This window comes from Canis lupus, chromosome 4, assembly GCF_011100685.1.
Source record: "Canis lupus familiaris isolate Mischka breed German Shepherd chromosome 4, alternate assembly UU_Cfam_GSD_1.0, whole genome shotgun sequence".
Taxonomy (NCBI): domain Eukaryota; kingdom Metazoa; phylum Chordata; class Mammalia; order Carnivora; family Canidae; genus Canis; species Canis lupus.
This window is the reverse complement of record NC_049225.1, coordinates 9,060,944-9,085,994: the sequence shown is the minus strand read 5'-3', so window position 1 is coordinate 9,085,994 and position 25,051 is coordinate 9,060,944. Positions and strand designations below refer to the sequence as shown.

General features: G+C 53.2%; 1 protein-coding gene, 1 long non-coding RNA gene and 1 other non-coding gene across 3 annotated transcripts; 1 reads left to right on the top strand and 2 right to left on the bottom strand.

The window, feature by feature from the left end:
- Positions 1–1,673: 1,673 nt before the first annotated feature.
- Positions 1,674–4,335, bottom strand: LOC119871445. The gene is made up of 2 exons (XR_005357799.1): positions 3,818–4,335; positions 1,674–3,432 (listed from the first exon to the last, which is right to left on the bottom strand). It is a non-coding gene; the product is annotated as an uncharacterized LOC119871445 (long non-coding RNA).
- On the top strand, positions 2,549–2,608 carry MIR1841 (microRNA mir-1841). Its single transcript, NR_049323.1, has one exon. It is a non-coding gene; the product is annotated as a microRNA mir-1841 (primary transcript).
- A 7,001-nt stretch (positions 4,336–11,336) lies between the features above and the next one.
- Positions 11,337–24,227, bottom strand: AGT (angiotensinogen). Its single transcript, XM_038533936.1, has 5 exons — positions 24,070–24,227; positions 18,321–19,179; positions 14,580–14,847; positions 12,858–13,002; positions 11,337–12,088 (listed from the first exon to the last, which is right to left on the bottom strand). The coding sequence occupies exons 2-5, from the start codon at positions 19,147–19,149 to the stop codon at positions 11,897–11,899; spliced, it is 1,434 nt and encodes a 477-aa protein (XP_038389864.1). The 5' UTR covers positions 19,150–19,179; positions 24,070–24,227; the 3' UTR covers positions 11,337–11,896.
- Positions 24,228–25,051: the final 824 nt, after the last annotated feature.

Sequence of the window (25,051 nt, the reverse complement as noted above, 5' to 3'; positions counted from 1 at the left end):
TTCTCATTTAATCAACTCTTCTCCAAATGCCAGCATTGAGTTATGTCCGAGTATATTATTCAGTTTTATTATTGAATTTTGTATAATTATTTTGCAATAATATTTGATTTATTTCAATTGTTTCTGAATTAAGTGACATTTGTGGGTTAATTTAGAACAGAACCATGAGTTACAGTGTTGTTTTTGTAGGCAAATATATTCCAAGTGCCAAGTAACCAGCTTGTAAACTAAGTTTTGAAATGCAACTCATTTATAATTTGCAAATTTTATTAAGATTATTGTGAAGGAAATTAGTTTTATTTAAAATTTTGAAATGCTTCCATTCCTTAAAAGATGAGCCATTCCTAGGACTGATTCTAAATGAATCTGTTGCTTGCACTTGGGGAATGAGCTCCAGCTGCTCACCCTTCAAGTAGGAAAGACAGTTTGGCCCACGATTTCCTCTTAGTGTTTGGGAGTAAAATTGTACAGAGAGTCCATATACATATTTCTTCAGTTCTGAGGGAATGCAGTGGTAGAGAGTCAAGACTCTGGGTTTTTTTCAGTCCTAAGAAACATTGATAAATGTACCATGGCTGATTTTTTAAGTGGAAATGAATTTTGTCTTAAAAATCTCTTGCTTTGGTCCACAAAGCCAGTTCATCTGTTTGGGGATGCACACAGACTCCTCCGTCTTACCAGTGGGTGTGTCTTATGCTCCAGGTACTACGAAACTGTGTCAGACGTTCTGAGCTCGGTGAGGAAGATGGAGGAGAGCCTGAAAAGGCTGAAACAAGCCAGAAAAAGCACTCCCACCAATCCCGTCGGTCCTAGTGGTGGTGGCATGAGTGATGATGACAAAATCAGGCTGCAGTTGGCCTTAGATGTGGAGTACTTGGGAGAGCAGGTAAGCCCCGAGCCATCATCAGCCCCGTGTGTCTGACGCAAGTTCTACGGGCCCAGCCATCTCCTGGTGGCTGTTCTGAGCCCACACGTGCTGCCGAGCAGGGTGGGGGGCGTCCACTCCCAGAGCTGGAAGAAGGGTCAGGGCCCCAGACTTGAAAGAGATATGGGTGTGTACCCAACACTGTAAATTGACAGTTGAGGTCTGATGAACTGGTCTTTGGTGCAGCTGACATCTGCTTGGCTCACGGGCCCTCATGTTCACAAAGCCCGCTGTAGTATGGGCTCACAGAAGATGGTGTCCTTTTTGTCCACTGACCGGAAAGTGTCTGAGACCTAATCAGGCGGTTAGAATAACTAGAAATGCATTAGCTCGTGGGTTTCTCACTGCAGCCCTTAAGGAATTGTCTGAGCCTGACTTCTTTGTTTCCCTGGCTGGGTTTTCTCAGGTTTTAGAGTCATGGCAGGTAGATGAACGTTCCTGAATATAGTGCTACTTAGGAGGCAAGTATAGGTTCTGGACAGGGCCTCTGCTCATACAGAGGTGACTTGCTTAAGGACTGTGAAACTTGTTGCTCTTGATAAGCTGGCTTTCTAAGCTGTTCACATTCGCTGTATGGCATGGGTCCTCCAGGAAATTTCCTTTGCTAGAGGAAAAGAAGTGAGATCCTAAAAGCTCCCTCAGGAGATGCTTGGTTTTCTAGCTCACTGAGGACTTGCATATCAGGGTCGTCACTGGAGATCCACATTTGCTGCTTTGAGGTGAATTTACAGATACATCCCGGCAGGAATCCATTGCTCCATTTCTTTATTTCACAAGGGAAACTTACAGTCTTTTTTACAAACAAGACAGCTTGCTACAGCAAAATGAGAAACAAAGAAACCAGACACAGGCGGGGTGGGTGGAAGCAGGGGGATGAAAAGAAATGGTACCCTGTGGTCCTGGTCCCCAGATGAGCGTCAACATGCCCACAGATGTGAAGTACTTGGTGTAGATTTTCCCAGATTTTCCTGTGAGTGTGTGGGGTTTGTTGCCGTTGTTAACAACAGTGGGAACATGGGATGCCACAACTCGGTTGCCTCAGTAATTCACTCTGGTTCTCTGCCACAACGTCCGCAATTCATCAGATTCTGAGAAAAGGTTGTTGATGGCATGTGAAGAAAGTAAAAGCGCAGGCCATTGCTTTTTGGAAAAACTCTCTGCTTAACAAATAGTTTACTTTATTATTCTTTTTGTGTGAATTTTCTTTTCCAGTTCACAAAAGAGGCTCTTACCCTGGGTAAGCCTGATTTGATGGACTTAGATAAATGAACATGCTGGCTTCATAGAATGCTAACTTTAACCCAAAAAAGTGAAGCTTTATAATGAGTAAATCCTTTGCTGTGAAGGGAAAAAATACTCTGCCATTCTTTGGGGAGCTGCCTTTTTCTGATTTCTTGGAGGGTGGGGGTGGTAGTTATTCTTGTGTTCTTCATAAGGGCCTTTTGTTCGTATTCAGCTGAGACCACAGTGCTTTTATTCACTTTCGTGGCCTTTGCAGATACAAAAGATGGGCCTGGCAACAAAGGACATAAAGAGCTTCCCGGCCCTGGCAGAGCTGGTTGCCGCCGCCAAGGACCAGGCAACTGCAGAATAGCCGTGAGCATCTTGGAAGAGCCCACAGGGAGAGGAAAGCTGGACGGCAAGCCTGAAGGGAAGAAGGTGGCTCCGTCCTCTTTCCAAGCCTCTGAGGCCAAGAAGTGCTTCCACATGTCTCCAGCAACATGCCAATGCGGCTTCTCTCCGCACACCTGGGTCTCCTTTCACCCAGAACAGAACACAGAAGCCTTTTTCCGTTGTATGGAAGATAGTTTTTAAGACACTTAACTTTCTACTATAGTTTACAGAGCAAATTATTTTATTTTTATTGTAAATCTTAGCGTGGAAGAGCCGATTTCTTAAAATACGATTAGAGGAAATAAGATGTCTGACTATGGAAAGTTGGCCCACTGACCCTGCCATGGGAAGCACCTGCCTGCAGGGGTGACCGCAACAGGTGGCTCGCTCCCCTCAGCCCCTCCTCTGCTGGGCCCTGCTGTGTGAGGTGACACTCTAAAAGGCAGGAAGCAATGCTGCTCCTCCGTTCTCCCACTGGGTGTTCAGTGAGAGTGCTTCCCATCACATCATCATTCCTGGCAGCGGCTGGAACCAGTAGGGAAGATGTATTTCCTGAATAAAAAAAGTGTCTGCCAAAAGTGTGTGCAATTTTTATTTGTGGATCCAGTGCAAGTTAAATGGTGCTCCTCCCAGGTGCCCTGTGAGGTGTGTCTCCTTGAGGGCACCTGCCTCCCACACCGCTTGTGGTGGGGCCTGCCTGGGAAAACCTCCTGCAGGTGTGGGAGGTGACAAGGCCACAGACCCATGCGTGTCAGGAGGTAACAGCTGCAGGAATTTTGGGAAGAGGTAGGAGCACGAGGTGGGCTGCTGCTGACCGACCCCACAGAGGCAGGCGCGCTTCCTCTGCTTGTGTTTCGTTACAGCTCAGCGTCTCCTCTGTTCAAAGATCAGCTCTGGAGAGAGAAAGGAATGGGATAAGCAATAGGCAATTAAGAAAGAAGATCTGGGAGCTAGCAGCAATTTTTTTTTTTTTTTTTTTTTAGTGCAGTGATGAAGCAGAGCTGCAGAAATAGGGAGCACAGGAGGAACCCCAGTAGAAGCGACAAGAGCAGCAGCAGGAGCTCCCGGCCACATGTCTTCCAGCCCATGGGCAGTGTGGCTTCCCCTCTGTTCAGGGCCTGTGCCTGCACCCTGTGGAGAGCGCGCGTGCCTGGCCTCAGCAGGGAGCGCCCTGCCCCGACTGGATTGGCCTCTAAGCAGACCATGTTGGCAGCCTGGTCAGACCCAGCCCTGTGGGTGAGAGAGCAGAAAGGACTCAACATCAGGGTCGGAACTCACCTGGCTGCGGGAGCCGGCTCAGCCGTCTTGTCTTTGTGGGCGTTGCCTCTGCATGGTGCTGGGCCTTGAGGCAGCAAGGAGCGGTCGGGAAGGAAAGCCAGGCGTGAAGTGAGAGAGCAAGGCCAACCTGGAACCAGTGGAGATAAACTGGCACCCACCTTTGTTTCTTGCTTCCTCTAGACGCCAAGTTCAGGACAGGGGGGGCCTGTGGAAGTTGTGCTTCCTTGAAGCTGCTCGCACCCAAGGGAGCCAAAGAGGTACAGCAGGTGAGCCTGCAGCTCAGCGGAATCTGTGAGCTGCCACGGTGGCCTCCCCTACACTAGCCTCCGAGTGTCAACAGGCCCTTGTGGGCAGCGCTGACCTCCCACCGTGCCCAGTGGGGTGTTGCGGGAGCAGAGACCCAGCCCTACCAGGCTGACGGTCTGCTGGATAGCCACGTGGCTGAGCACCTCCCTCCAGCCTGGTCCCGGACTGCTTTGCCTTTCTCCTTTGTCCCCACATGTGGTTGGCAGGGATACAGTGTATTAGTCCTTCCAACTCCACATTATCCCCATTATGCAGATGAGGAAATAGAAATTAAAAAGTTAGATAACTAACAAGCCAAATTTAAACCCAGGCAAGATTGTTCCAAGTCCAGTTTGCTTGCCAACAGGTAGTTCTTCCTCCGTAGTAAGAACATCGGTACAGGGAGGCTGATAGTCCAGGGTCGGGGCCCCAGGCTTGGCCTGGGCTCAGTAACACTGTGTTCTGGGCTTGTTTCCGCAAAGCTACACACGTGGGGCCCTGATCCCTATTTCTAGACTGAAGAAACAATCTTTAATAAAAAACAAAAGGTTCTACAACACTTCTGGCTTCCCCAGACCATCTCCTTCATTTAGTGTGTGTTTTGTTAGCTTTGCCTTGAAGAATCATAATTGAACAAAGTTAGAGATGAAGCAATACATTTTTATAGTAAAACTATAATGATTTTTTTACTTTAGAATATAAGAATCAAAAGGCATCTCAGCCCAAGAGTAATGTGGCGCCAGGAGGCAGTGTGCGAGTGGGTGCTCCACGCAGTCACTTGGGGACCCAGGCTGCCTGCAAGCTGCCACCTCCATCCTACGACTTCCGCGTTCAGAGGGTGCCTTCCTATGTGGGTTCCCTATGGCTGTTGTAACACGTTACCACAAATGTGGTGGCTCAAAACGACAGAATTCTGTTTGCTCAGAATTCTGAGGTAGATGTCCAAATGAGCGTGTCGATGGGGCCATGCGTCCTCTGAGGGCTCTTTGCCACCTCACATGTTTCCAGATGTCCCTTGGCTCACAGCACCAGTCCATCTCTGCCTCCACCTTCATGTGGCCCTCTGTCTTCTGTGTCTGCTCTCTAGTCTTTTACAAGAACACTGTCATTGGATTTAGGACCTGCTCAATCCCGGAGGGTCTCATCATGAGATCCCTAACTTTGTTGTGTTTGCAAAGGTCTTTTAGCCAAGTAAGGTCTCCATGCACAGGTTCTGGGGGGTTCGGATGTGGGCATATCATTTTGGAGGCCACCATTCAGTCCTTGCCCTCTGCTGCAGCCAAAGGAAAAGCACATGAAGGGCCACGCCGGGGAGTGGTTGTGGCCCTGCCGGGGAGAGGACACCACACTTCACACACTCCAGTATCTGGAGCTCAGCCACACAGGGACTGGAAATTGGTCTAGCTTTGTGTCCAGGAAGAAGAGAGGAAGGTAGATTTTGCAGCTGCTTTAGATATACACCTCGATCTGCTGGGAGTCTTCACTAGTAATTCTTTGCAGCTCCCTGGACCTACTACGTGGAGTTGCCGTATGAGAACTGCTCAGCCACAAAGGTGCCTGTGGAAAATGCTGCCCCCATGTCCTCAGGCCTCTCCTGGTGGGCTACAGCAGGCAGGACTGCAGGACCTCAGGACCTCGGGTGCCTTCAGGCCAGCAGCAGCCCTGGTGGCACAATTGTGGGCAGATTGTGACCCTGCCACTGAGATTGCGGAGACCTTCCCGCTCAGGTTCATGTTCCTGGACTCAAGATATGGTTCATGGCAGATGTTGAGTGAATGGTAGCTTCTTAAGCAAGGTCTGTGGGTGGTTTCTTCTCTGAAGGCCCCATTTATTTTCTAGGTACCTGGGATTCTAATACCCAAGAGAGACCTCTCCTTCCCGCCCCCCCCCCCCCTTCCCCCCCCCCCCCCCTGCTGCTAGCCATCCTAGACCAGGGCTCCTCGCTGTGGGAGAGAGCAGGCCTCTCCCTGTCTGCCCACTCCTCCCCCTTCCCTCCCCCTGGGTCAGCAGCTCCAAAGGAGACGCCAGCACTGACCTGTGCCAACGTTCCAGGCGCTGGGCGCCTCCCTGAACTGGTGGCCGGGCGTCGTGTTGGTCACAGGCTCCCTTCCCGCCGCTCCGGGCACGGCCGGGTTCCGCTGAGCCTTAGCACTCACCCTCCCGCCGAGTCTCAGAACATTCGGGATTCTCCTCTTGTCCCAGCTCTCATTACCATGGAACTAGAGGGTGTCAGTCACCGCTGAGGTGGTGTTTCGATGGGTGAACGACCCAGCTGGAGGCCGTAACAAGGACCTGAGTCACTCTCCCACCTTGAACAGCTGAACAAGGCCGCGGTGTGGACACAGGACCACAGCAGTGGAGGATCCCGGAGAGAAGGGAAACAGCCCCGTGTGGATGGCCTCCAGGCCGGCATAGGAACACCCGGAGCCTGGTGACTCTGGCTGGAGAGAGATTGGCGTTGAGGGTGCTGAGGAGGCCAGACCTTGGGGGGCAGCGAGGGGAGGGGAGCAGGGCTCACTCCGTGAGCTGGGTGCTGAGGAGCCGCTGGTGTGGGTCCCCAGAGAGGAGTAAGTAGGACGATCCTCAGAGCTCGAGGGGCTGGGAATGGTGTGTGCCCACCGGCCAGAACGGAAGGGCCCTGATGGGCCACAGGGGAGGTCCTCAGAAGGCTGTGGCCTCGGGAGGGGGGAGGGGCACCAGGTTAGCCTAAACCACAGACTGGTCCCACCCACTTAGCAAAGCTTAAAAACAAGCCTCAGAGGGTAGCTTGTAAGGTAACTGGACAGAAGTGTGGAGTAACCTGCATGCTCGGGGTAGGCCGCGGGCCCCGCCCCCCGAAGTGATGGGCCACTGACGTTCAGCTCATTGTGTTCGAGAGTCTCTCAGGGGTGCCCTGAACATCTGCTCATTCTGCAGCTTTAAAAATCACGTGGGGGCGCCTGGGTGGCTCAGTGGTTGAGCATCTGCCTGACTCAGGTTGTGATCCCCGGGTCCTGAGAATGAGTTCCACGTCGGGCTCCCTGCTCAGCATGGAATTGTCTTCTCCCTTTCCCTCTGCCTCTGCCTCTGCCCCTCCCGCTGCTGGTGCTCTCTCTGTGTCTCTTTCAAATAAATAAAGTCTTTAACAAAATCACATGCCAAACCAGTGTCCACACAAAAGCCTGCACATAGATGTTTACAGAAGCTTTTATTTCATAATTACAAAAAAAAAAAAAAAGAAATTGGAAGCAACCAAGTTGTCCTTCAGTATGTGAATGGATATATGAAATGGTGGCCCATCCAGACCATGGAATGTCATTGGGTGCTGAAGAGAAATGAGCTATCGAGTGATGAAAAGATACGGAGCCTTAAATGCATATTGCTAAGAGAAGCCAATCTGAAAAGACAGCATACTGAAGGGTCCTAAATGTGCAACATTCTGGAAAAGGCAAAACTATGGAGATAGTAAAAGGATCAGTGGTGCCAAGAGTTGTGGGGGATGAATAGGTGGGACACAGGACTTTTAGGGCATCAAAACTCTCATCTATTAGTATTATGGAAACTCTGTACTTTCTGCTCAATTTTGCTGTAAGCCTAAAACTGCTGTAAAAAAATAAATTCTGCTAGAAAAAAAAATCACATGGGGTAATATTCAAATCCAAAATCTGTCCAAAACCTTCAGGACATGTTTCAGAGATCAGAATTTTTCAGACTTTAGAAAGGTAACGTGGTTTCTGTCCTGGGTACCATGTGGTCACCCGGGGGTTCTGGAACAGCACCTCGTAATCAAACATCTTTCTGCAGCAAATGGAGGACTCTTCACACTTCCACAAACTTGTGTAACATAAGGATCATGTAACGCGGCCTCATGTCTGTTCAGGTTGGGGCTGGCTGCCAAGTGAATAGCAAACAAAAATCATTGAGTTTTCTAAACTCAGTAAAGACTTGGGATCTGCGGTGTTTCCTCAGTGGGCCACGGGAAGCACCCCCAGCACCTGAATCACTGTGGGTCCCGCACATGCCCAGGCTGGAGGTGATCTGAGCTGCTGAGTCATGCCCTTGTCTATGGGAGAAGCACTTGGCAACTCCAAGAAGACTTAGAAGTTAGTGAAGAATGGTTTAAGAGGAACAGACCCCCAGAATTAATATGTTTGTGTTGAGTAATCTGGGAAATGTTCGTATTTTGTATCCTGGTAACATCCTGACCCACTTGCCATTTATGAAAGAGCTGGAGGACACAGAGCAGCAGCGGGTCGGTTAGCAACATCGTACTCCTAGCAACTGCCCGCCGAGGCCCAGCAGCCTGCTCAGCGGGAGACGTGCACTAGTCCGCTGCCAGTTGCTTTCTGGACAACTGGCGAAGGACACCAAAGTTCTCATCCCCTGGTTGCAAGGCTGTCTCACATCACTGTGGGAGACCTCAAGACCACGGTCCACAAATCAGGATGAGTCAGTGGTGGTGCCTCAGGCTCCCTGCTGGCACTCGGTCAGCACCTCCCAAACATCCGTCCTATGTGGGGAAGGACGAGCCGGAGGGTCTCAGGAATAGCTCTGAACCCATAGTGCACATATATATGGACCACTTCTCGTCTGCAGTTGATTTAGGAATTACAGAAGCTGTCACAGAGTTCTGATCGAAGATGTGTCCTCCACCCAAGGAAGGGAATCCAAGAGGTGGCGCTACTGGTCGTGGCACCCCCCCCACCCCCCCACCGCCCCCCCCCCCCCCCCGGCTCTTCCAGAAGCCTGTGCTGGGAAGGGGGCTTCCCTGCTGGCCCTAACCCTAAAGTCCAGTGTGCATTTTCGGGCTCCCTGGGAAAAGGCAGATGCTGACTGTGGGGCCTGGGTGGGGCCCAAGGCTCTGCATCTCTAACACGCTGCTTCCTAAACTTCCACTTCTCCCCAGAGACTTGGCATCTAGTAGCCGTTCCCAAAAGCCCAAACCAGACAGGGTTTGGGAGCCAGCTTCTGCCCCACACTGGGCCTCTGAAGGAAAAGGGATCCAGGGGTGCAGAGCGTGATAGAAGGCAAACTACCCAAGTGAAACCAGGGCCAGGCCAGCAGGGTCGGGGCTGCTGGGGGAACAGACTCCCTGCCATCCGCGAAGAGGGGGACCCTCATCAGCACCCATAGTTCATTACCACGTGGCGGGGAGGGCTCAGGACATCTGGATTGCTGCCTCTTCAAAGTGACCAAGTAAAGCACAGGTGCTGTGATGTATTTATCTTTCCGGGATTTGACACCACTCAGGCCGACATCCTGCGAGGTCTAGGGGTTTGTGGGGAATATGCACCCCTTGCTCCGGCTCATTCACTGGCTGGAGGGAGGCAGCCAGCTGAATACATTAGAACTTCCAAGCATCCATCCATATCTGTGTGACATGTATCTGGGGCCTCCCCTGTGGCCAGACCAAGCAGAGCCTGATCTGAGGAAAGAGGGTAGAGGTTGCCAGGAACTGAAATGATTCCCAGCAAAATGCTTCACCTGCAGCTTTAAAGACAGGGATGGGTGCTGCCTGGACCCCAAAGGGTTTGCAAACCTGAGGCCCTTCCCAGAGCTTTCCCTGGGACATTTCACCTCTGCTCCCCAGGTGCCAGCCAGGTCCCTGTATGGTCAGTGGGCCTCTTTAATGGATAGGGGGGAGCACTCCTCCTTGAAGACCATCCCAAAGGGGAGCCTGGAATGTGGAGGGAGCAGCCTTGAAGGTCCCCCAGCGGTGCCCTTAGGACACACGCTTGAGTGCACGCCAAGGCTGGCCTGTGTTTCCTTCTGCTGCTGTCATGTGTTACCACAAGTGTAGTGGCTTACAACAACACAAATTGATTCTCTTTCAGTTCTGAGGCCAGAAGTCAAAGATGGATCTCACCAGCCAAAATCAAAGTGTTGGCCAGGCAGTGCTCCCTCTGGAGGCTCTGGGAGGGATCCTTCTCCTGCTGTGTGTTTATGGAACAGGACTCCAGACAAGGTAGAGGTCATGACTTTTTTGTGGACTGACTGCCATTGACATGGCGGTGGTTTTTATTCATTTATTTGTTCAGGTATTTCTCACTTTACGCAGAAGTGCGGGGAAGCCCAGGGAGGGGAAGTCACCTGCCCCAGGTCGCAGTAAGTGTTGGATGTGGGCTTCCTGCTCTGCTTGTCAGTGTTTGGAACCCAACTCCTGAACACCGCCATGCTGCCTCTCCTGTGCCTGGCCCAGCTATCCCCCTCACATGAGAGCAGGGAGGTGTGTTCCACACTAGCCAGGTGCTTGGGAACATGAGGGGGACACTGAGGAGCAGGCCTGCCTCTCGTCCTCACAGCACTCTCAGTCCCCTCTGGACTGTGGCCACAGTGCCCAGCAGACGGGCGGGCAAGGCCTGGGCACAAGTGGGCAGCACAGTCGTCATGCAAACAGGACACAGATGCTTTTGCTCACACCACTGAGACCGCATAGCAAAGAACTGGTTCAACTTTGGAACGGTCATCCCCACTCTCACCCCTGGATGCTTCTCTGGCTGCCGTGCGCCTCCTCGCCAGTGGGCCTGCCTGGTTATCTCAGCATCTCCGGAGGGAATGAGAGAAAGTGCTGTGTGTACATCAGGAAACATCTTCACTGTCAACGGCGTGGGGCTGCTGGGCATCCACCTCCTCCTCACTCTCTGCCTGAGTTTAGATGGTGGGGGTCTAATCTCCCCAGAGGACAGCAGGCAGAGGCACTCGACAGAGAGGATTTCTTTATCTTCCACTACCTGGGCACAATGGAAGCAGTGGTCTGACCCTGTGTCCCTGGAAAGGAGGAAGTGCCTGTCCTCCTCGATCCTTGCCAGCTGCAAGTGTGTGTATGTGTGTGTGTGGGGGGGATGGGGCCTCCCCCATGCACCCACCTGCCATTTAGAGATAGAAGTGTCCAGAAGAAAGCATCACATAAAGCTTCTCCAAATGATGGCTAAGTACCAGCCCACACCTCCCTTGGGAATTCCACCCAAAATATGGCTCAAAGCCCTAGAATGGACCTGCATGTGTATGTTTTTATTTTGCTGCTAAGTGAAAGGATTTTTTTCTTTTCCTTTTTTAAGATTTTATTTATTAGAGTAAGCACGAGCGATGCGGAGGGGTAGAGGGAGAGGAAGAAGCAGACTTCCTGCTGAGCAGGGAGCCGGACTCCGGGTTTGATCCCAGGACCCCAGGATCATGACCTGAGCCTCAGGCCGACTCTCAACCGACTGAGCCACCCAGGTGCCCCAAGAATTTTTCTTTTCTTTTTTTTTCCCAAGAATTTTTCGTTTTTGTTTATTGTTGCAAGACATTTATTAATAACACAAGGGATAATCAGCCATGGTATTACATTCTAACATAAATTCAGATGCAATGTGTTTTTCAAAGATAACAGTATCCTGGGAAAGAAGACCGGGAAAGCAACCAAAGCTAAGGCGTGGTGGGGACAGCAGGCCGTCCGCTCACAGGCCCTCGCCGGATATACACCCAAGGCCATGAAAACCGTGAAATGGTAAAACTCAGTTTCTGTTCTCTGATAAAAAACAATTTTTGGTTTCACAAACCAGTTGGTCTGTTCAGACTTTTCCCTGTGCTGACCTCGGGTTCTTGGCTCCCCCACGTGGCCCAAGATAACCGTGAGAACCCGGGAGGTCTTTCTGCCTGCAGGTTCTGCTGCTCATTATACACAGCGCCACACTTGCTAAGGAGAAACGGCTTCTTTCCCGCTCCACGCTGACTCACTGGAAGGCAAAGTAGACGACTGGTGGCGAATCAGCGTTGTTGTGGGCTGCTGCCCTTGCTCACGGTGACAGCTGCGTCCCGGGGGCAGGCCAGGCCTCACACCCCGCTCAGCGGGTTGGCCACACGGCCCAGCAGGTGGAGGGCGGTGGACTCTTGCTCATAAATGGCAAACAGGAACGGGTGGTCGAGGGTCACCTCCAAGACCTCGGGCCCATCCGGCTGCGGGGCAGACTCCGTGGGCTGCTCCTCCTGGTCTGCTTGTAGTTCCAGAAGGATGCTGTTCAGCACCTGCAAAGCAGCAAGCGCTGGGATGGCTCCCGAAGGCCCTCGGGGCCCAGGGAGGAGGGCACAGGACAGCTGGAGGCTGTTTCTGCAGCCTGCCCACGACGTCCGTGCCGCTCGGTGTAGACGACTCTCCCTTGGCCCAACTCGCATGACAGCTCCTCCCCAGAGAGTCCCTCAAACCCACCGGTCTCCACTTTCCACCTCACTGTCCAGGGAAGAACCCCCAGCCCCTCAGCTGCATCCGCCAGTGCTTGGGTCATCCCGCTAATTTGGCAAGAGGCCTCATGCCCCCAACAGTGATCTCCAGGCCAGAACTGTGTGTGGCCACTCCTCTGCCCAGGGCATCCAGGCAGCCCGGGTGCAGAGGTGCATCAGTCCACGTGTCCCAGGGACAGTCTGCCTACTGCTGAGGCTTTCTGAGTGGGCAGCTCTCTGGCAGGGCTGGCACTGGGTCTAGGGGCACTTACTCTCTTGGCCCAAGTCATGACCCTGCTGTAGTATCTGGAAAGGACCCTGAGGCTAGGCCAGGCTGGGCAGAGCCATAGAACACACTGCAGGGAGGGGTATACTGTGCTCCATCTGTCCCTGGAAAGGTCTGGAAGGTTCCAGTCAGTTCTTTCCCACCCTGGGTGCACACTGACCTAGCATGCTCTCCTCCCCTCTTCTCCTGCCTGCCTCCTGGAAGCTCCGTTTGTGCCCCTCCCGCCTACACCTCCCACGCTGGGAACACACAGAATCCACGCAGGCCCACACATCACTGCCCGCATGGTACCTTTCCAACTCTGACATTGTCATCACTGATTTTTCCCAGGTTCGCTTCAGCACCCAGCAGAGTGGGCAGCTTGGCTTGAGCAAGCAGGTCCTGAAGGTCATAGGAGCCTCGCAGTGTCAGCTGGGGCATGGTCAGGCGAATGGCCCTGCAGGGATGAGACACACTTAGGAAGGTCCCGGTAGCTTCTGCTGTGAGGCCCTGGGGCCCCCTCACCCAGCTAGGCTGTCTCAGAAAAGGTTTGTCCAGTAACAAATACAACAAATAAACTTTCATGGCCTTGGAAGTAGTGTGAGAAGGATGTATATTTAAAGCAGTGCTCTCTGGGTGTCCCAACTGGCTGTTCTTCATTCTATTCTGGTTTTAGGTTGGCTGCATTGAGCTGTATTACCTGGATAATTTAAAAATGCTATTCTCTGAAATAATGCATCATGTCTTACTAGCCACCTTTCAGTGGTGTTCTTGACATAGAAATCCCCGTGGAGGAGGGCGAGCAATGGGAGGAATGTCCTGTCAACCTTAGTGCCCAGCATGTTGCTTATATCAACTCAGTTGACCTTCCCAGTTGGTCCCGTAAGACCAACCCTTACAAGAGTTGACAGTGTAGCCATGCCCATAGTAGCATCATTCACCAATAGAAGGTGGAAGTGACCCCAGTGTCCATTGACGGATGAATAGATAAGCAAAACATGGTCTGTCCACGTAATGGAATATTAGCCTAAGGGGAAGGAGATCCTGACACGTGCTACCCCACGGATGAACCCTGAGGATATCATGCTGAGTGAAATAAGCCCATCACAAAAGGACAAATACTCTATGAGTTCACTCATCTGAGGTCCTGGAATAGACAAATTTGTAGAGACTGGAAGTAGAATGGTGGCAGCCAGGGACTGAGGGCGGGGGAATGGGACATTAGTGTTTCATGGGGACACAGTTTCTATTTGGGATGATGAAAACATTCTGGAGATGGATGGTGGTGAGGGACGCACAGCAGTGTGGATGTGCTTCATGCCACTGAACTGTGCACTTACAGATGGTTCACATGGTAAATGTTATGTTCCGTGTTCACCACCACAACAAAAAATGATTTAAAAAGGAGAGTTGCCCTCAGGAGGCCAGTGTACTCCTAAGTGCCTGTCTCAGAGCAGATTTCTGGACCCCACTGCTCTGGGCCAGGGGTGCAGGTCAAGTGTAGCGCCCCAGTGGAGGGGGATGGCTTTCTTCCTGCCACGGTAGGAAAGAGGAGCAAGCCGAGGAATTCTGGGGTCCAGGACAGCTCCTAGAGAAAGCCCCGCCCTCAGCTCTCAGGGGGGTCCAAACCCTTCTGGGAAGCCAGGCCCCAAAATAGCTCTTGGAATGTAGCTGAGTGGGTGGGGGGTACAGGGGATGATGGCATTGAAAAAGTCCCCCTCTCAGGGTGGACTGAAATGCAGGCTTCCAAAACCAGTGGGTGAGTCCAAGCCTGAGGAGAGCACCCCCCACCCCCCTTTACCTCTTCTACTCCCAGGAGGAGACAATACATCGAGAGCTAGGTCAATGGATGGAGGGAGGGATGCTGCAGGACCGGGGTCACACAGGCCTTCTGCTCCGGAACAGCCCTCCCTGTCCCGGGCCCGGGCTCACCCCACACCCCTTCCCACCCTGGGCAGAAGGTTGGGCCCAGGCCCCCACTTTCCAGGAGGGGACCAGCCAAGGGGGTGCCAGGATGTTTCCAGGGAGCCGTACCGGGGAGACAGGTTCTTCACCCACGTCGGGAAGTTGTGCTGGAAGGTGAGGGCCTCCACCGTCTGCAGGCCCCAGGTGCTGAGGGGCCGCACCAGCAGCAGGCAGGCGCTCTTGCCGAGGGGCACCTGGGTCATGGAGAGGTTGCTCTGGGGGTCGCTCCAGTGCTGGAAGGTGCCTGTACCCGAGAGCATGGGGACCGACACCGAGGTGGTGTTGTCCACCCAGAACTCCCGCAGCCCCGCCAGGGGGGAGAGCCCCTTTAGCTTTCCTGGAGAGCCAGAGAGGAGACAAGAAGGAAGAGTCGGCTGAGGCAGGGGCAGGCGGGTTGGGCTCAGGGCTGGGGATGCCCCCCAGACCCCGGAGGCCTAGCCTGTGCCCCCCACCCTCCCAGCACACCCCCAGGCCGCTGGCCAGTCTGCCACCCCAGCGCTTCAGCAGCTCCAGGACCCCTGAGGGCCAGCCACGACTTCCTCCTGCAAAATCCAACCACCTGAGTTCACTACAGAGACACCAGCTGCCAGTGTCGAAGCCATTTCACACAGCAGGTGCCACACTGGGACTTTACACCTGTCACCGGAAGGCCCGCAAGGGAAACCAGAGAGCATAGGGAACTTAGGCCACGCCGAACTATCCCTGTAAACGCACCCCAGATCTGGCCTGGCCCAAAGCCGTGGTCTGCGTGCTCACTTTCTTCGTTTTAAATAGACGTAATTTTTTTTAGAGAAGTTAGATTCACAGCAAAATTGAGAGGAAGGTATTAGAGCTTTCCCATGTACCCAGCACCCCCACGCACGCACAGCCTCCCACACTGTCGACACTCCCAAGGAGTGGGGCACCTGTTACACTGATGAACCTGCGCAGACACGTCATTGTCACCCAGAGACCATGGGTGACGTTAGAGCTCACTCTTGGTGCTGTACGTCCTGTGGGTCTGGACAAATGTGCAATGACATGTGCACCATCACAGTATCATCCGGAGTAGCTCCTCGGCCCTACGTGTGCTCGGAGCACATTCTCTTTTCAATCTGCGAACACTGCCAGCTGAGAGTCTCCCTTTCTCAAGTCGTAGGATGCAGACCTGGGCACACACGTCCAGGCTCCATGTCTCAGGCTCCCGTGCTGCCAGGGATAGACGCTCGACCTGGTGTGACCAGTGGCTCTGAGCACAGTGCTCTATGCCAGCTCACACTGGGCCTTGCAGGGGAGTGCGGGGCCAACCTGTCTGGTGCCTGGCAGTGGCAGAGCAGAGTGGCCACCTGGTTCAACTGTCACAGGATGAGGGGTGGACACCTGCTGAAGACCCTGTCCCCGGGGATCTCTCCATGACTGCAGCCACTAGCACAGCCCCTTCCCTGCGTTCTTCTCAGTTGTCTTAGGAGCCTCATCACCCATGTTGGGGCTCTTTCTGGAAGAATGAGGTGATGGTGAGTCTGTCACAGAGCAGCCCCTGGGTGCCGGCCAGTTGGGAATCTGAGTAGAGGCAGGTGAAAGAGCCAGGGCTTCGTTTTCCTGGACCAGACGTCTCCAAGGTGGTTGGGGGGTGTGGAGGCTGGAAGGACGGGCGCCTGGGGGAGGTGGCTGATTGGGCTGCCTTCCCAGGGCCTGGCTCCCCTGAGAAGGAACTGGGGAACCCAGCGTCCTCTTGCTCCTTGATACTCAGAGGCCACGGGGAGTGAGGAGCTGCAGCGTCCCTCCTCCCAGACTCCCCGAGGGGCCCTCTGTGCTGGCCCACCAGGCCTGGCCGAGGACTTGTCAATTTAGGGGAAGAGAGGACTAAACAGAAAGATGTGAGAATCTGAAACAGAGGTGGCTGCCCTGTCCTGTCTGCTCAGCTGCACCATCCTCATCCAGAGGTTAAGTAAATCTCTCAAGGTTAAGTCAACTGGTGTTGTGGAACCTGCCAGGGCCAGCAGCAGCTCGGGATGACAGCGAGGCCTGGGCAAAGGGCACCCTACAGCTCAGGGGCTCCCAGTCCCTGCGTCTTCACAGGTCAGGAGCATCCAGCTGTCTGCTGAGGTCATGGCAATAGAACATCATCACCAAAGGGGAGCCTAGATCCCCCAGGACAGCCTGCTGCTTCCTCTGTGGGCACACTGTGGTGGGCAGGGAGGGGCTGTGCATCCCTGTTTGATGGAAACAGGCATAGGAAGGTCAGGGAGCAAGATCAGAGGGTGGGACCTGGTGGGGCTGGGTGAGCATCTGAGTCCTGAGCGTGGTTTCCTTGTCTCTATGTCTCTTGTCCAGCTGCATCATGAGAACACGTGGACAGGAGCTCTTCCGGAATGAGACCCCATCTCTGACACCCGTGGCTCTCTAGCTTTGCCTTTTGGGGGCACGACTTTCTCAATGAGCTCTCCGCCTGGGGCTTCTTAGGAACGGCAGGCTGAGCCCACGAGTCCCTTCTGCCCTCCGTGGGGTGGGGCTCCCCTCAGCTGGATGGTCCCTGTGCTGGACTCTGCTCCTATGACCCGTCAGCACTGGGACCTGAGCAGTCCTGGTCTATCATCTTCCTCCTGCCCCTTAAACGGGCCGGAGGTCCTTCCCTTTGCGGTTTACAGACGTCCAGGATGTTTCGGAGTAAGAAAATAGTCATGCTCTATGAAACCTCTCTGTCTCTGGTTTCATCCTTGGGCTGCTTGCTCACTTGGCTCTCAAATGCACCCTCCCCAGCCCACCCATCAGTTTGCAGAGCCACTACCTCAGCACGTGTTCCCAGGACAGTTTGCCCGTTGCGTAACCTTCCCGAGACCCTCCCTGCCTCCAATGCACACAGCCCCGGCCGCCCGGATGACCTCTGAACAGAACACTTTGCCTGCTCCAACACCCGCCAACCTTCCCAAAATCGCATTCCAAAATCTGGCCCGAACCCATCTTTCCAGGCTCTGCCTTCCACGTTCACTCTGAGCTCTGGCCAAACAGAGCTGCCCTTGCTCTGGTTCCTGGCCCTGAACTCGCCAGCCTTTGCTCACACATTTCTTCTTCTGCTCCCCTGACCTCCCCTGGGCCTCTGTCCTCTCCCCAGTGACTCTCCCTCCTCCAAGTGCTCCGAGCCTCGGAGGACCTTCCTAGGCACTTCGTAGGTGCTTTAATCTGCAGCTCTGTAGCGGGGGACATTTGCCTGTGGGATCTATCTCCCCTCCGAGACACCGAGCTCAGGGGCTTGCACTTAATAAATCTTCAACAATTATTTGTTGAATGAGCAAACTATCTTTGTAGGGATTTAGGGGTGGTGGTGGTAATAACCCCTCCCGACATGAAAGTGGTGTAAGCCAACAAACTAGTGGTTTTTGCACAGACACTGACCTTCTCAAGAGACAAGAACCCCTCCCTCCTGAGCGTGGTACTGGGCCACAGGGCCGAAAGTGTGGGTTTGGGTCCCAGGGCCCCCCTGTGGCTGTGCCATCTGGAGGAAGTCACTGTGTTCTTTTCTCTAGAGGCAGTGACATCTCTTTATCACATCGCAAGGGGATTAAATGATAAAAGTACAAGGATGTGCTGTAATAGTTGCCCATAGTGGGGCAGCAGGTAGATAGGCAGCTACTCAACCAAGGAGCCCACTGGGCAGCTACTCCCAGCTCCCTGAGAGTGGCTCCCAGGTGTTTCCTCACGTTCGTCACCCTGCCCATCTCCAAGGCCCGGCCCTGCTGAGCTGAATCCTGGACATGAAGTCCACAGACACGGAGAGCTGTCACCCTCTGGTGCCAGCCCAGGGACAGAGCCCACCCACAAGGTTTGCCTTACCTTGGAAGTGGACGTAGGTGTTGAAAAGTAGGGTGCTGTCTGGGCTGATTCCTGACATGGGTCTGTCCATTCTCCACCCTGTCACTGCCTGCATGAACCTGTTGATCTTCTCAGCAGCAAGATCTGGGTCCATGGACAAGTCCAGAGAGCGCGGGAAGGTGATGGGGGCAAAGGGAGCCAGGGCCCGCACAAACGGCTGCTTCAGGCGCAGGCCAGGGGCTGTGAACAGGCCCACCACCGTGGACAGGAGCAGCGTGGACTGGCCACTAGCCCCACCCTGGGCCACCAGAAGGCTCTGGATAGTCTGCAGGGCAGAGAGGACCTTGTGGCCATCCAGCCGGGAGGTGCAGCCCTGATCCTCCCCGGGGACGCCTAGGAAAGCCTGCAGTCTGCTGGCCGTGGGGTCCAGTGCGCCCAAGTAGAAAGAGGCCAGGGTGCCAAAGAGCGTCGTTGGGGACAGGATGGTCCCACTGGCTGCGTTCTGAGACTCGCTCAGCATCCTATACATGTGGAAGCCCAAGAAGTTCAGCATCATCCCCACCTTCGTGGCCCTCATCTTGTCTTCCCCCTCCAGCCTCTCAGAGACCAGCACCAGCTCTTCTCGAAGGGCCTCCTCATCCACAGGGGATGTCTTGGCCTGAATCGGGACTGGCAGGAAGGTCAGGTCCTTGGGCATCTCCGTGTTGGATTTCTCCAGCTGCTCACAGCTGCTCTTGCTATAGACGAGGAGGTGGAAGGGGTGTATATACACCCGGTCACCAGCAGCCAGGCCAGCCCCGGCCAGGAGACAGAGGACGGTGACCACCAGGCTCACCCCAGCAGGAGCCATCTCTGACAGGGGCGCTCGCTTCCGTGTGCCCTGAAACATCATTGTGTGAAGGGTGACAGATTACTAAGTGAGTAAGTGCCCTCTGGTCAGACTTTTAATTGTTCCAATATTCCCTGTGATCCTTTATTCCAGGAGGAATCTATCCAAGTCTACACATTGTGAAGAGAAGCAATAGATTCAAAGCTCTGAGAAACTAACTCTATGATCCAGGTGCACAACACGCTGTCATGACCCAGCTGTGCCTTCATAGGGCTACTTTTGGGGTTGGTTTTGACTTGTCTAATTTTTATAATGGTGGGAATGTCTTGATATTAAGACATTTGTAGATTTTACACAGAAATATGAAGTTGTTCATTAAGTCAAGTAAAAACGTACATAAATGTTTTCATAAAATATTATAAGCACATCTCATCAAGAATATGAGTGGCTGACATTATTTTTACACTATGTTAATCAGTGATATTATATGTTTAATAAAGAGGAATATGGGGAGCAGCCTGCTTTTGGGTCAGGTTGTGATCCCAGGGTCCTGGGATCAAGCCCCATGTCGGGCTCCCTGCTCAGTGGGGAGTCTGCTTCTTCCCCTCCCTCTGCCTCTCCCCGGCTCTTGTGTTCACACTCTCTCTCCAAATAAATAAATAAAATCTTTAAAAAGAGAGTAATATGGAAACATTTAAAGTTATTTTTAAAGGAACTTTAATTTTAAAATTAAAAAATGTTTACCTTGTTGCCTTAAAGTTTTTAACTTCATATGTTGAAGTCCCAATCCCACTACCTCAAAATGTATTATACTGGGAGATAGTCTTTAAAGAGGTCAGTTAGGTTAAATGAGGTCATTGGGGTGGGCCCTAATCCAATCTGACTAATGTCCATCTGAGAAGAGGAGATTAGGATACAGACACACACAGATAGAAGATCCTGGAAAGACAGGGAGAAGAAGGCCATCTATTAGCCAAGGAGAGAGACCTCAGAAGAAGCCAACCCTGCCAACATATTAATCTTGGATTTGTATCCTTTTTTTTTTAAGATTTTATTTATTTATTCATGAGAGACAGAGAGAGAGGCAGAGACACAGGCAGAGGGAGAAGCAGGCTCCCCACGAGGAGCCTGATGTGGGACTCGATCCCAGGACACTGGAATCACGACCTGAGCTAAAGGCGGACGCTCAACCACTGAGCCATCCAGGCGCCCTGTTGGACTTGTATCCTATGTGTGATATGAGAGTTATCCCAAAATGAGCACATTAGTATTTGCCGCCTCCTGAATCATGAGATAACAGATTCCTGCGGCTGCAGTGACCCAGTCTGTGGGACTTTGACATGGCAGCCTGAGCAAACTCATGCATTCGCCTGCCTCTGGCTGTAAGTTTTCCCCTAGAAAGCCAAACGGGGACCAGACTTCGAGTCTTCAGGAGGCCTCCTAGCCCCGGGGTAGGTGGTAAACCAGTGTGGAATACAGAACTAATGCACCCAGAGGTTTTTCCTATGTCATAAATTGGCCTGGCAAGAAAGATCGAACCGTGTGGTATCAACCGAGGACACGTACACGTCGTTTCCCAGACAAGGTGCATAACTTAAGAATAGAGATATTATAATTGTGTAGTATGTGCCAGTTTGCAGAAGCCCCTGTGCATAGATGACCCAATCTAGTCCTCACGCTATTCATGCAAGGGAGGGAGTGTTTCACCTCTTTGCAGACACGGAAAGGGGAGTGCTAAGGCGTGACGTAAAGTCCCCCGCTTCCGCAGCAAGCGTGTAACGGAGATGCAGGTGAGTTGTTTATTCTCACGGGTCAGCCCTAGCCCTGGTTCCCACTGGACTCAGCTGGGAAGCTTTAGAGACTGTGGAAGTCTGTCTCTCCCCCCAGGGATGCCAGTTCAAATGGCCCTGGGGTGTGGCCTGGGAATGGGTTTTTCAGCCTCCCGGTGGCCCTAACAGGCAGCTGGTGTTGAGCACCAGAGGCTCAGCCTGAAGCCCCAGTGTTTCTACCTGTCTCAGCACCCCAAACCAGCCAACAACTATTCCTGCAAGGTGGACCCCCCCATGCAGGTCGACACCAGCCCCGCCAGCACCTCTCACCAATAGCCTGACGGCGTTGGTCTGTGCTGGGGCCAGGTATAGATTTAAAAAAAAAAAAAAAAAAACTTCCTGGGTGACTCTGATGCGCAGCCATGGGTTAGAATAATCCTCTGCCCTTGACTGGGTTTCCCGGGTTGGCAGGAGGATCTCCAGCACTCTCCTCTAGAGCCCTGTGATTCTGCTCCAGCCTCACCTTCACCAACAGCACACAGGTAGCCTGAGATCCTGGAAGACAAGGTTCTTGGCTGGCTCCGCTAACTTCTTCTACTGTCTGGCTCTTTGCATTTGAGGAGGATCCATGTCCATTGTATGGGTCCATTTGGTTCTGATTATTTCTATGATATCTCATTTCTGGTGAAGAGGTGGACTGTATTACCAACTTAACTTCTTAGAGCTCCCAGCCTCATCCCCACTTATCCCTCTGCTCTCCCAGGGAGGGCCAGGCATCCCTGGAACTGAAGTGTGTCTCCACTAACTCAAGGTCACCCTGACACTCACGTCCTTCCTGCACACCTATGCATACCCAGTTAGCCCCTTATACTGGCACTTTGCACTCCTCTCCTCGGTCTGGTAACCTGCACCTGCTCTCAACTTAAAAGCATTGTGTGTTTTGTTCTGCTCTGGTCATCAAATACCAAAGGACCTTGGACTTCTGACCTCAGCCACTGCTTTACCCTCCTCCCCATGCTTTTGACTCAATCCACTGTTCTCATGAGAAGCCACATAACATATAGAAGTGGGACAGAAAAGTCTCCATCCTATCCTAGACAGGCCTCAGTTGCCAGCTCGTGCCTCGTGTAAAAAGCCAAAGCATGCTGAGTTATCAGGGGGAAACTCGTGGAAGCTGAGAGCTGGAGAAATCTTGCAGTAACAGTACCCAGTCCCAGGTTTGGGCCATGCAGGTGAGGACGGCTCCCCCACCCCCGTCACCCCCACTTTGCCACTGCTGCACAGCACAGGCTCCAACTCGGGTGAAGCAGTTTCAGGGATCATTGTCAGGGCAGAGGCTGTCAACTGGGATCAGTGGCTGCTGCCCCGGCTGGTCCTGAGTCAGCACCCAGCTGGTGGCTAGGAATAAAGGCTGGCTCCGGGCACCCGTGCATCTGCCCTCCTCCATAACCCCTCCTCAGTCTCCCTCTCCATCTCCCCAATTCTAGGTAACCCTAGTCCTCATGGTTCGTGGTTTATAGTTTAATGATATGGTGAGATTGGCAGCCGACACTTGTAATGATGCCTGTCATTGCCAGAAGTGTTCTAGTGCTTTCCATAGACCACTCAACACACCCTGCTAAAGCTTCCATGACATCACATTTCACACAGCAACTGAACCCCCCCCCACAACGCCTGACACCCTGAACCCACTTGTCCCACATTTAGAAAAATATATTTTATTTATTTATTCATGAGACACAGAGAGAGAGAGAGAGAGGCAGAGACACAGGCAGAGGGAGAAGAGGCTTCCTGCAGGGAGCCTGATGTGGGACTCGATCCCAGCACCCCAGGATCACAGCCTGAACTGAAGGCAGACGCTCAACTGTTGAGCCACCCAGGAGTCTCTCACTTGTCCTACTTTATGTCCTTTCACCACAGCACTGACCACCCTATGGCCTTATAAATAATTAATTCTTAATTATTTATTTATGTTTAGTGTTTATTGCCTGTCTCTTCCCACATGAATGCAAACCCCATGAGAGTGGAGTCCTTGCTCTGTTTTGTTTGCTGATATATATACCACATTTCTAGAAGTGTTCCTAGAACATAGTAGGTATTTGATAAATAATTGTTAAGTGGATTAATTAGGGATGCCTGGATAGCTCAGTCGGTTAAGAGTCTGCCTTTGGCTCAGGTCATGATCCCGGGGTCCTGGGATTGAGCCCCACATCAGGCTCCCTGCTCAGTGGGGAGTCTGCTTCTCCTTCACCCCCTTCCCAGCTGCTCTCTCTCTCTCTCTCTCTCTCTCTCATTTTCTCTCCCTCTCTCTCTCAAATAAATAAAGAAAAATCTTTAAATGGATTAATTAATGCTGTTTTGCAGAGGAACAGAGAGGTTCCATGACTTACTTAAGGTCACATAGCTAAGTGAGAGACAGAACTAGGATTTGAATCAGACCTCCTGATGCCATAGTCCACACACTTCAGCACCAATCTATGGTGACTCTTGAACAAAATAATAAGAACCTGTCTTTTTAGTTTCTCCTGAAGTTTAGAAAGCACTTTCACATTATATTAATTTACACCATAGTTCAGGAGCAAGGGAGGCCAGGCACGGCCACTTGTTCCATGTTATGGAGGAGCAAACCAAGGCTGGGATACAAAGCGATGAGTCAAGGGCACAGACCCAAACCATGAGCCCAGGACCAGAGGCAGCACTGCCTCAGGGGAGGTGCAGGGAGGCAGAGGCAGACCACTCCTCCCCGGAGCCTATGGGGACCGGACGCAACCCCAGGCTACCTGAGCCTGCTCCCCCAGCCCCCTCCCAGCACCTGCACCACAAGCCTGGCAGGTCCTTCTGGCTGGAAGAGACCCAGTGGACTCTAGGCCGCCGTGGCTCTGCTCCCTGGCCAGCCCCCCAGGCCCCAGCCCTGCTGGGAGGCAGCAGGAGGACCGGCCACCCCGCCCGGCTGCCGGCTGCCGGGGAGGCGGTTCTCCTGGTAAGACCTGGGGTGGGCTGAGGGGGAGCACAGCCCGTGGGAGGGCAGCCAGTGTGAGGCAGGGAGAGGCAGCTTCTTGTGATCCCCCTGCAGCGCAGGTCACCACTGACCCCAGCTTCTGGTTTCCAGCAGGTAGCTCCGTTGCCCTGAGAGAGGGGGAGGGGTGTGCATGGTGAGGGGCTCCCAGCTTACCTGCTGCTTGAGTCCCCCAAACAAGAGTAGCCTCTTCCCTGGCCGGCTGGCCACCGAGGCCCTATTTATATCAGAGGGGTGGGGGTGGAGCCGTTCCCAGAGCGTTCTGTGCCCAGGCTGGGGAGGCGGGAGGTGACATCACTTGGCCCGACCATGGGGGTGGGGGCCCCACGGGGGTGGGGGGTACAGGCGCCAGAGCTACTCTCAGGCTGGGACGCCTTCCAGGAAGTCAGGGAGATCGATGCACACTTTCTGTGCTGAGCAGAACGAGCCGCTGGGCCGCCGAGTTACACATTGACCGCAGCTCCCCTGCCCGGGCCGGGTCTGGGAGCCGGAGCGCCCCGTACGTGTGTGTAGGCGTGTGTGTCGCGTCTCTGCCCTGAGCTGTGACAAGCCGAGGCCAGCCACCAAGCCTTCTGACAGAGCCCTCTCGAGGTGTGCTTCTGAGAGTCCCCAAGAATGTGCGTGAGGCCCCAGGGCGCAGGGAAGGAGCCCCGGGGGCAGCCGGGGGTGACTTCTGACCCCACAGTTGAGCAGCTCAGTGGTTGTCCAAACAACTTTTAGGCACCTGCTCCCTGGGAGGCCCTCTGACAGGCGAGAAACACGCTACCAAGCAGAAGCACCTCCTGGGGACTCTGATTTAGCTGGGGAACTGTAGCCCCCACGTGGGGGTACCCCAGCAGCGGTACCGACGGATGGAAAGGCACCGGCAAGATGCTTTCGGATCATGGGAAGGAACAGTCCGTTAAACCTGGGGAAGGGGGATCCCTGGGTGGCGCAGCGGTTTGGCGCCTGCCTTTGGCCCAGGGCGCGATCCTGGAGACCTGGGATCGAATCCCACGTCAGGCTCCCGGTGCATGGAGCCTGCTTCTCCCTCTGCCTACGTCTCTGTCTCTCTCTTCTCTCTCTCTCTGTGACTATCATAAATAAATAAAAATTAAAAAAAAAAACCTGGGGAAGGTTTCAGGAAGAACTGTCACTT

Excerpts from the sequence above, each read along its gene's own strand:
- AGT (XM_038533936.1), bottom strand. The coding sequence starts at position 19,149 with ATGGCTCCTGCTGGGGTGAGCCTGGTGGTCACCGTCCTCTGTCTCCTG. Across the intron at positions 13,003-14,579 it reads GTGAAGAACCTGTCTCCCCG|GGCCATTCGCCTGACCATGC; the intron begins GTACGGCTCCCT and ends TCATCCCTGCAG. Across the intron at positions 12,089-12,857 it reads ACAATGTCAGAGTTGGAAAG|GTGCTGAACAGCATCCTTCT; the intron begins GTACCATGCGGG and ends GCTGCTTTGCAG.